Consider the following 10,488-nt stretch of genomic DNA (forward strand, 5'->3'; position numbering starts at 1 on the left):
GATAGAGAGTGGGGCTAAAACGTTACCAATTCTAGACGAATGGTCGACGTTGATATTGCATAAATTTGCAATACCGATAATCCGACGGCGAAGCGTGGTTGACCGTGTGATAGTATTCAAATCGGACGGCCTAAAAACAGACTGATCTCACGTGGGTCGTGCTGCTGTTGGACAGTTACAGGGGAGGCGAGGAGACAAGGGTACCTCCATTTGTACCGATTCAAAGCCCAGTAAACGACACGAATATGAAAACTACTTGAAATCAGTCAAGAAAAGGTTTTGTTTGCTTTCAATCCATCAATGGATGAGCTTCCCCGAGGATTTTTGTGTGGTTCCTTGGTTTCCACGATCACTCCTACTCTCTGTCTGTCTCCATCTCTTCTTCCCTTTTCAAATTGCCCTAGTTAAGCCTCCTTGATTTACCCTCTGCTTAGCTTTTCCTCACCGACGTCTCCCATGGCGTCTATCTCCAGATTTATTGCCGGAGGAGATTGCAGACTTAGGCCCCGTGATGCTGTTTACAGGCCGAGCTCTCGCGTGTCCACGAGAAATCTGGAGACCTGTTTGTGTATGTCTCGGTTATTGTTTATATGTTTGCTTTTGAGTTCGATTGCTAGGTTTTCATTTTCTGTTGTCTTGTGTTCCGATTTTAGGTCGAAGTGGTGCAATTGGCGCGCCTACGAATGGAAACGGTTGTCTGGCAATCCGCGGTGGATCAAGGAGTCCTGTTGTTGCTCTCTCAGCCCGTGGCGCAATGCTTGAGCTTTCGAGGTTTGCTTATTAATTGCATATGCATGCCTTATTTAGTTTACTGTGGAATCAACATTATCATCATGTTAGTAAAAAGGAAGAACTTTGTTTGAGGTTGCTGATTGATCAAGAATCATAAATTGAACTTAGAAGAAAAGCATGTCTTGTTCCTGGAGTCCTATCAGTGTTTTCCTTTTTTTGTTTTCGTCAACCTAAGTGAGGAGGGACGGTTTGAAAGATAGAATTCTTGTAGCATATTCCCCCTGGCCCTAATAGGATTAAGGCTTGGGATGATTGTTGTTGCTTATTGTTGTCAACCTAAGTGAGCCTTATGGACTTTATCAGTCTCAACCATTCCATCAAAAGTGTGACCTGTAACTGTGGAGTTTTTTCATTGGTCCATACGGGACTGGCACTACCAACTGTTAAGCCAAAGGAAGATAATCCCCAATGTCAGCGGTTCTATTGCACTTGTAGTTCTGAACCATTAGTTGTTGAAATGAATTTTTTTTACAAGTAAAGGACTTGAAGCTGTTGTATTAAAATATTGTTACTGAAATTCAAGTTAAACTTGTCCGAGCCATGAATTCAAGATATTCAACTTGAATCTTTCTTTTCAAACCAGTTGTTCAGCTTGAACTTGTGATTTGGAATCGCCAGTTGAAATGTGTGCATCACATTTGGGAATTATCCTCCCCTTGCATTGGGCATTGATAAAATTGGTCCATATGGGACTAACTTTTCGGAACGAGAAACTCTTTTGTGAATGCTGCCAGTGGACTGGAAAAGTTTTGGTCCTTGCTGTCATTATTGTTTACATTTTTTAATGTTTTTAATTTTTATGCAGTTGTTTTCGGGGGTTTTACCCATAGAAAAGTTTCTCTTCTTCTTCTGCAGAGAGACGGCCAACCACTTTTATTGTTATTTACCATTGATTAGTATTTAATTTTTATTCTTTCTGGCATTGTGCCTCTGATTTCAAGTCAAATATTTGCTTTCTTTCAATTTTAATTTTTCTCTACATGCGCAAATATCCCTTGTTATGAAATAATCACAATAAAGTGATTGATTTGTGATTAGAAATTCTCAAGTTGTATGCAAGGCAGCAACAAATGTATCTGGAGATGTTCCAGATAGCTTCCCTAGTGGAATGAGCCAATACGAGAGAATAATTGAAACACTGACGTCTCTTTTCCCTGTTTGGGTATGATTTGCATCCAGTTGGGACAAGTTATAGCTTTTTGACCATATTTTAGTCTTGTTTTTTCTGAATGTGTATTTCAGTTTCCATTGGAAAAATACTTCCTGAAGGAGAATTTTCACATTTACAATCTTACCATACAGGTCATATTGGGTACTGTCATTGGCATCTATAAACCCGCTGCGGTAACTTTCTTTTCATTCTATTTAATGAATTGAAAGTCCTTGGTTGTCTCAACTAGAATTGTGGGCCTTTCTTGCAGGTAACTTGGTTACAAACAGACCTTTTCACTGTTGGGTTGGGTTTCCTAATGCTTTCAATGGGATTGACATTGACTTTTGAGGATTTTAGACGATGCCTTCGCAACCCATGGACTGTAAGAACCAACTCAATTGGATAATTTGGCCAAGCATATGCAGATGATATGTTGTTAACCTATTTAAAATTGCTTTTTTCCCCTTTTTTAATTGGTGCAGGTGGGTGTAGGATTTCTTGCTCAATATTTGATAAAACCCATGTTAGGTTTCATTATTGCAATGGTATGACTTCATCTACTTGGTCAGTAACTGAAATTTCTTTTCTGGTCCCAAGTCTTCTTATATAAGCTAAATAGTCTTTGAGATGGAGTTCTCAAGAACAAAATAGTAAATGATTTTGACCATTATTATCAATAATTATGGTGTATGTTTAGTATACTTTCTGACAGAATTCGTGGAAATTATTCTTCACCAGTTCTAGAAACTCTATTGGGATTTAATTTAAATTTTAAAGCAATTGAGAGTAGTTATATGTGTATCAGGAGCATTCGTGCCTTGTTATTTATTTGTAAAGAACACATTATTACCTAGGTAGGTGGGCATGAACTAGAAATCAGGGTAATCATTTTAAAGCACTCTCTCCTAGAGTCTAGTGAACTAGGATGTCGTCACCAAACCCGACGGTTAACTGGATGATTTTAATGGGCTGACCACCAAATACATTAAAACTTTACCAATCTCTATGGCAAGTCAACTTCATATATGATGATAAAAGAGCAAATGGCAATTAGAGTGCCTTTACACACCCCTGAAATCCAACAATGTATGACAATTAAGTCCAGAAATACCACATCATGAAGATTGCATATGCATCCACAAATTAACCAAAAATATTAACTAAAAACACCCACAAGCTTGCATGGCTTATGCGATCGAAAATTGTAGAGGGCAGTTGTTTAATCCCGCTAAGATCTGACTCCAACTGCTTGGGGACATCATTCCTCTACTCAGTGGCAGACCCGGAAATTTAATTCAGTGGGGGGTGAAAATACATTGATAATTTTTTTAAAAAAAATGAATGGCAAAAAGGAAAATTCATATACACATTTATAATATTCCATTATGTGATCTCGCAATAAAAATTTATAAAATTTTCTCTAGTTAACATAAATCTTGCAAGATAGAAGCTCAGAAGAGATGAAGAAAATGAGGGTGAAAACATGTAAAAATAAAAATTTTGACGAAAAAGTATCCAAAAAAAGTCATCTCTTGGTTGATCAAATATTTCTCTTTAACCCTACAAAGTAAAGAGGTTCAAAGTCCTAAAAGTTTAAACCACTCAATTTGTTAGCTTGATAAAATTGTTGAAACTAGAATGGTAAAATTATATAATATATGGCAGTGCTTAATAACTGAACATGTAACTTATGCCAATTTCTAAATAGTAATATTGTATATTTACTATGAATAGTAAAAAGAAAACCCAACCTACATTGTGCTAACAAAATAAATAACGTAAGTAAGAAAAAAAATTACTTGAAACCTTTCCTGTAAGTTTCAAACCCCTGCTGCCTCTTGGTTGGGAGAAAATTTAGTACAAAAACCACGGAGCCATGCCACCTCTCTTACCAAATGCTATGCATTTAAAAGCTAATATATTCAATTTTGAAGTTAGCATCAAAACGAAGTAATTAATTTTTAATTTCCAGTGGGGGTGAACACCCCCTCTTGGCCCTTGGTGGATCGGCCCCTCCCTCTAGTGAATCAGTATTCTCCAATATAAGTATGAGTGCACTGATACTTAGTTGTATGGTTAACTAGGATAATGATCAATGAACATGAGCTGAGAACATTGAGAAGAGCAAAGTGATTCTCAAGGTAAAAATGTAAACAGTACATTGAGACAGCAAGTAGTCATCATATACGTTCTCATTTCATTTATCTACCAAAATTTAAATTAGTCCCGCAATGGTCTGCATTATATGTAACTGGGCACCACTATTGCAGAATATGCCGATATCCTCAGGATCTAATAACTTCAACGGGCATTCCATTATATGCATCTTAAAACAACTTCTTTTTTTTTTTCTTTTCCTATGTGAACAACCTTGTTTTGGGATTTGAGTTGCTCCAAAGTCTCACCGGACACAAGTATCACCTTTTCCAAGAGGATATCTTGGGTCTATCAGTATCACCAAGAGAGGAACAATCCCTATTTTCTAAGTTCCCAAACTAGGCCATATCTGCCATAAGGCATTTAATCATCAGTATCTTTAACAATATCAAAGATGTAAGAGTGCATAATGCAAATTTATACATCCATCGACACGTGTCATTACTAACTATGTCCTGGAATGCATTACAATGAGCAATCCTAAGGAGTGAGTCAAATATATAATCATACAAGAATAAGCATTTAAGGTTTCTTATGGTTTCTTTGCAATTAATTCATGCAAGGTTTTCCTTAAGATCCAACAATCAAACACAGTCATATCAATCTCTAAGGGAAATGTTAAGGACATTTGGATTTTGCTGGTGGTTTTCATGTATTTGTTTTTGTTTTTTGTTTGAACAATAGAAGCTGAGCTTTGTGTTTGATAATATTCTCTTTTGTCAAAATTTAGAAAATAAAAACAGAAAATATTGTTTTAAAAATTGTATCTTATTAGATGTTAAATATATCCCAAAATTTTCTCATATTGACAGAAATACCCTTCCCCAAAAATATTTAAACTTTATTCCCCTCTTTTTCTTTCTTCTTCTTCTCCACTGGAGGCAAGAGTAGCCCTCATTTGCAGTGAAGAAGAGGTGGCAAAGGTGAACCAGTTCACAAGGCTCCTGCATTACAGGTTTTGGGGGAGTACTTTCACCAAAATAATAAAAAAGGGCAGCCCGGTGCTACAAAGCTCCCACTATGTGCGGGGTTTGGGGAAGGGTCGGACCACTTTGGGTCTATTGTACGCAGCCTTACCTTGATTTCAAGAGACTGTTTCCACGACTTGAACCCGTGACCTCCAGGTCACACGGCGGCAACTTTTACCGTTGCGCCAAGGCTCCCCTTCTTTCACCAAAATAATATAAATAAATAAATTGGAACATTGTGTGAAATTATTGAAATTAAACTTTCAAATATATCTAAATGCAAATGAATTATTATTGATTGAGATTACAATGTCTTCAAATAAAAATGTTGACTCTTGGCTACATTATGCAGACTTTGAAACTCTCTGCACCTCTTGCAACTGGTCTTATTTTGGTTTCTTGCTGCCCTGGAGGCCAGGCATCAAATGTTGCTACATATATTTCAAAGGGAAATGTAGCACTCTCAGTTCTTATGACAACGTATGCTCAATTTACAACGCAGTTTTGACACAATTTATCAAGTTGAAATGTTGTACAGGTTTTGTCTAACTTTGCAATGGCTTGGTTTTTGCCCATTTACATCTGGGATGTATCTGCAATAGAGTGAAATTATGGCTACTGCCACTCTGAAGGTTTTTTTTTTTTTTGACGGATGCCAAATTAAAAGTTAGACATCAAAAAACTAGTAATTCATTGTTTTACCTTACTGAAAGTTGTACGTTTAGCAACAATCAGTTTTAGTTACATAATTTCTGGTATTAGGGTATCTGACTTTAGTATTATGGTTCTTCAATAGGTGTTCAACTATTGGGGCTATAGTTATGACACCACTTCTCACTAAGCTTCTTGCTGGCCAGCTTGTTCCAGTTGATGCAGCAGTAAGTACTGCCATGCTTGATATTTTAACTATTCCATGTGATTTTGTAACCTTGAAGAAACTTGTGTATTTCCTTCATGGCTAACTTGCAAATCAATATGATTGTAGCTGAATCTTTCTTTGTTGCCTAAGACCACCCTCTTAAGGGGTTTCATTTTGTTTCAAACAGTCGAAAGTTGATGGTTCCAACAGGATTATCTTGTCCAAAAACCTACCATTGTGTGTCCATTGGTCTGTCAATATCTGATATAGATGGAGGTTTCAGGATCATCCTCATATGTTCTTCTCAATTTGTGTTAAGTTTTAATTAAATGGAGTCAAATAAAGATTCTTGGGCTGCGTCTTGCATCATCCAAGGATGGTAAAGAAAATTTTGCCTTGAAATCATAATACCTGCTCATGGTCACTTCTCTTTTTATTTGTGTTTCAGGGCCTGGCCATCAGTACTTTTCAGGTTGTTCTAGTGCCAACAGTTTTAGGAGGTAAGTTCAAGGGCTTTTGAATTGCATTTTTGTTGGAGTTGATTTTCACACTGAAATTTTGGGGATGTCTAGTGCTTGTCATAACCTACAACAATTAATCTCTATTTTTTCTTTATGTTCAGTGTTGTCAAATGAATACTTCCCCAAGTTTACTTCAAAGATAGTCACTGTTACCCCTTTAATTGGAGTTATACTCACCACTCTACTTTGTGCAAGCCCAGTAAGTAGCAGTAGATGGCTTAAGCAATCATTTCAATATCTTTATATATATATATATATATATGACTATCTCATGAAATTCTTTTGTGAAGATTGGACAAGTTTCAGATGTCCTGAAAGCCCAGGGAACACGGCTATTATTCCCGGTAGCGCTCCTACATGCTGCAGCATTTGCTCTGGGTTACTTTATCTCAAAATTATCATTTGGCGAATCAACTTCCCGTACAATTTCCATTGAATGTGGAATGCAGGTAATCATATGTTCCCATAGATTAGTATATTGTTTTCTCTATGAACTTCGAATGTGAAGAGTGCATCATACCATTCATCAACGCCTGCCTGCCTGTGCACCTTGTACCTTTATATCCATCAATTTGCATAAAAAGACTTGAATCCGGAACCTAGAAGCAAAGCTTCGATACCATGTTAAGTTCTCGTATCTTAAAAGCTTAAGCTATTAGGATTTAGGAATAGGGCTCAATGATGTATATCAAGACTTTCTACACATTTATTTTGTTTGACAAACCCAGTTTAACTGCCAAAGACCGCCTCAAAACTTTCGCGTTAACTCACATGGTGATTTTGCATTAATTGTGAGGAACTTGGTTTACTGATTCATCTGTTTCTTCAGAGCTCTGCACTTGGATTTTTACTTGCCCAAAGACATTTCACCAACCCTTTAGTTGCAGTCCCTTCTGCTGTAAGCGTAGTTTGCATGGCGGTATGACTCTTTCTTCTCCATGATTCAGACTTGGAAAAGGAGTTTCCTGTTACCGATCCATTAATAACCCCTTCCTTTATGTTTCATCTCCTTGCACAGCTTGGTGGAAGTGCTCTTGCTGTCTATTGGAGGAACAGGCCAATTCCCATTGATGACAAGGATGACTTCAAGGAGTGAAAAAGTCTCAGCCTTTCTCCACTGTTAGTATCATTTTCTGTAATTGTGGAAGCGCTTTTGTAGTCTCCCCTAGCTGTGATTGTGGAAGCAAATAATATGCCCAAGCTTCAACTTTTGGTTTCCAGTTGTAGTTTAGATGGTTGGTTAATCAAGTTTGAGCCATTTTTAGCATTGAGAATTTAATGGGAGAATTAGGAGGTGTCAGTTTTATGTGCTTGTTTCAGATTTTTGTGTTCTGAGTTTTCATTTTCGGTTGGGCTTCTTCTTGTCGAACTCGAAAATCTGTAAACAACACGAAACATCGTTTGCCTTTTCCTTTTTCCGTAGTTTCGACTGAACTGTCTCTGCTGGCAAGTGGCAATTAATCAGTCATACAAGATTGCATGTCATTTGATTGAGAACCCCACATTTCTGCTCATCTTTCTGTGCTGAACGCGTCCGAGCGAATCAGATCAAGCGCCTTGTTGAAGTACGCCGCCTTGACGTCCAGGTACTCCTTCCATGTCACCGGCCGATAGATCGGCGGATGATCGACGTCGATCAGCCTAATCGCCGGCCCGATTTTCACGTCCGCCGGCGGACCGTAGAAGTAGGCCACCGAGATCCGGTGCCGAGCCTTGTTCACCACCGCCCGGTGCTGCGCGCTCTTAAATCGGCCGTTTGAGAGAATGTGCATCAGGTCGCCCACGTTCACGACGAGCGCGCCGGCGTGAGGCGGCACTGCCACCCAGCCGTCGTCGCCGTGGCGGACTTGGAGACCGGCGGTGTTGCTCTGGTAGAGCAGAGTGAGGAGTGATGAGTCGGTGTGTGGGGCCAGGCCCATTGCCCGGGTGGGGTCCGGGCAGACGGGATATGAGTTCAGTTGGAGTAGGCCTTGGGCGGGTTTGGATCCGGATCTGTTGGTCTTTTCCCAGTTTAGATCTTCTCGGGTGAAGCCCAAACACTTGAGCATCAGGCCCAGCATCCTGTCCGCAAGCCCCTTCATCTCGTTCTGGTACTCTACCGTTGCATCGCTGCGTGAAATAACGCCAAAAAACAGGCAATTTATGGTTATTAACGAAAATGTCATTCCTTATAAAATTTTATTAGAAAATTAATCATCAAAATATTGCAAAATTATTTTATTATATTCGCTAGCGTTCGGAGATGGATAACGCCGCCATAGTGCATATTAGGTTGGAACACCGTTTAAAATCACTGGCTAACCGCCGCGTACACAATGTGAAATTACGATTGAGCCCCTACAACCTAAATCCTTGCCAGATGGCACGTCCCCACCTACCATTACGTGGTGCTAGGCAGCTGATAAAAGACAAAATAAATCAAAATTGATTTTCTTACAATTTTTTATATTGAAGGATATTTTTTAAATATATATACTCTTTATAATAATTTTGAACTTTTTAATATATAGATTTGGGGTCTAAACGCAAGTGAAGTAGCAAAGGGTCATGGTGATCTTTGTGGCTAGAGTTAAAAGAGTTCAAAATTTTTATACAGATAATTCGAAACATAAATTTGCATTTGCTTATTTGTTAATCAAATAGATTATCGCAAATGTTTAATAAATTTAAAATTTATATAACTAACCTGTTAATTACATTATTATTATTATTATAGGTAAATATTGCTAATCTATATAGATATATATATATATAGAGATACTATATATATAGCTGCTAACATGACAGCTGCATGCACGTACCAGAATGTGGTATAGTCATGAGGCCAAAGTTGGCAGGCATGCACCTCCGGCGAACCCACAGCCGTGAAGCCCTCCGACCACATGAGCTTCGGGAAGAACCGGGCGATCCTGGCGACGCCGTAGCCAGTGAAGCCGCCCGGGGACCGAATCACGAGGCGCTTGCGCTTCGCCGGCAGGGCGAAGAGCCGGCGGGACTGGCGGTCAATTCGGTTGAGGAGGCTGGCGGAGACGCTGTGGTTGGTGACCTGGAAGAGTCCCCATTTCTCACAGGCTTGTCGTATGAGCTCCTTCGAATCCGGGTCCTGGAGATCTATTACGGGTACCGATAAGTTTGTGGTGGTGGGTTGGTCATTGGGTTGGGTCCAGGTGTGGGATTCTGGGAGCTCGTGGACGCCATTGAAGTCCAGCGGGATGATGCGATCCAGTTCGTCTAGCGGGTCGGGGTCGGGTTTGAAGGATCCTGATATGGAATCCATGGCTGAGCTTTGGAAGAAGAAGAAGCTATATATATATCCTTGATGAAACATATATAGATGTTTATATATTTATATGAGGAGGAGGAGGAGGAGGAGGAGGAGGGGCTTGACTAGTCTTTGTTGGGTTGCAAAGTGGTATATAACAACAATTTTTAGAGAGAAAATGATTTTTGAATTTATAAAGATTAATGTGTCATTACACGGAATTGGAGTGATTAATATGACTACTGACACTCCATATATATATATATATATAAGCATAAGCTGTTCATTCCATTCATTCTTCCTTCAGTTCTTCAAATTAATTAATCATTTGGATTGTTGCAGCTGAAATGCTAGCTAGCTTGTAATCAGTATTTTATTTAATATTTGAGCACATGCAAACCAACCCAGAAGAGAGGATATGTGGTTCCTCTTTTATTGTCGTGATTTACAATTGGCAACTTCACAACTTGGTACCATCACTACTGCCCTGACACACAAACATGGTCAGATTTGAGTGACAAATTTTGGTTGAATGGCTTGCAAATGTCACTTGATCCTGACACGTGTATACGTACATACATACATACATACATGAAAGCGAATATATATATATATATGAGTCTTGTAAGGTTGCACAGACGCATAGGTTTGTCCGGTGGTGAGGCCGTTGAATTGACTGGTGGTTGATGCTTCTCTTGGAGCTTAACTTAATTTGTCTGCTAGCTTTGCATGGAGACAACATCTGGGTGGTTGTGGGCAATGGGCATGGCTGTGGC

General features: G+C 39.1%; 2 protein-coding genes across 2 annotated transcripts; one reads left to right on the forward strand and one right to left on the reverse strand.

Moving 5' to 3' along the window:
- Positions 1 to 226: 226 nt before the first annotated feature.
- LOC127806610 (sodium/pyruvate cotransporter BASS2, chloroplastic) lies at positions 227 to 7,875 on the forward strand. Its single transcript, XM_052343996.1, has 13 exons — positions 227 to 568; positions 654 to 771; positions 1,831 to 1,954; positions 2,095 to 2,136; positions 2,214 to 2,327; positions 2,428 to 2,490; positions 5,423 to 5,550; positions 5,867 to 5,948; positions 6,378 to 6,429; positions 6,552 to 6,649; positions 6,741 to 6,899; positions 7,280 to 7,369; positions 7,469 to 7,875. The coding sequence occupies exons 1-13, from the start codon at positions 457 to 459 to the stop codon at positions 7,544 to 7,546; spliced, it is 1,260 nt and encodes a 419-aa protein (XP_052199956.1). The 5' UTR covers positions 227 to 456; the 3' UTR covers positions 7,547 to 7,875.
- Positions 7,876 to 7,961: 86 nt separating this feature from the next.
- LOC127806611 (gibberellin 3-beta-dioxygenase 3-like) lies at positions 7,962 to 9,761 on the reverse strand. The gene is made up of 2 exons (XM_052343997.1): positions 9,252 to 9,761; positions 7,962 to 8,559 (listed from the first exon to the last, which is right to left on the reverse strand). Exons 1-2 carry the CDS (start codon positions 9,725 to 9,727, stop codon positions 7,962 to 7,964), a joined length of 1,074 nt encoding a protein of 357 aa, XP_052199957.1. The 5' UTR covers positions 9,728 to 9,761.
- Between the last annotated feature and the right edge of the window lie 727 nt (positions 9,762 to 10,488).

Source organism: Diospyros lotus, chromosome 7, assembly GCF_014633365.1.
Source record: "Diospyros lotus cultivar Yz01 chromosome 7, ASM1463336v1, whole genome shotgun sequence".
NCBI classification, from domain to species: domain Eukaryota; kingdom Viridiplantae; phylum Streptophyta; class Magnoliopsida; order Ericales; family Ebenaceae; genus Diospyros; species Diospyros lotus.

Bases quoted from the DNA above. Each gene is read 5' to 3' on its own strand.
- LOC127806610 (XM_052343996.1), top strand. From the start codon at position 457: ATGGCGTCTATCTCCAGATTTATTGCCGGAGGAGATTGCAGACTTAGG. The intron at 6,650-6,740 runs GTAAGTAGCAGT...TCTTTTGTGAAG, and splicing joins CTCTACTTTGTGCAAGCCCA to ATTGGACAAGTTTCAGATGT. The intron at 7,370-7,468 runs GTATGACTCTTT...CTCCTTGCACAG, and splicing joins TAAGCGTAGTTTGCATGGCG to CTTGGTGGAAGTGCTCTTGC.
- LOC127806611 (XM_052343997.1), bottom strand. From the start codon at position 9,727: ATGGATTCCATATCAGGATCCTTCAAACCCGACCCCGACCCGCTAGAC. The intron at 8,560-9,251 runs GTACGTGCATGC...TATTTCACGCAG, and splicing joins CATGACTATACCACATTCTG to CGATGCAACGGTAGAGTACC.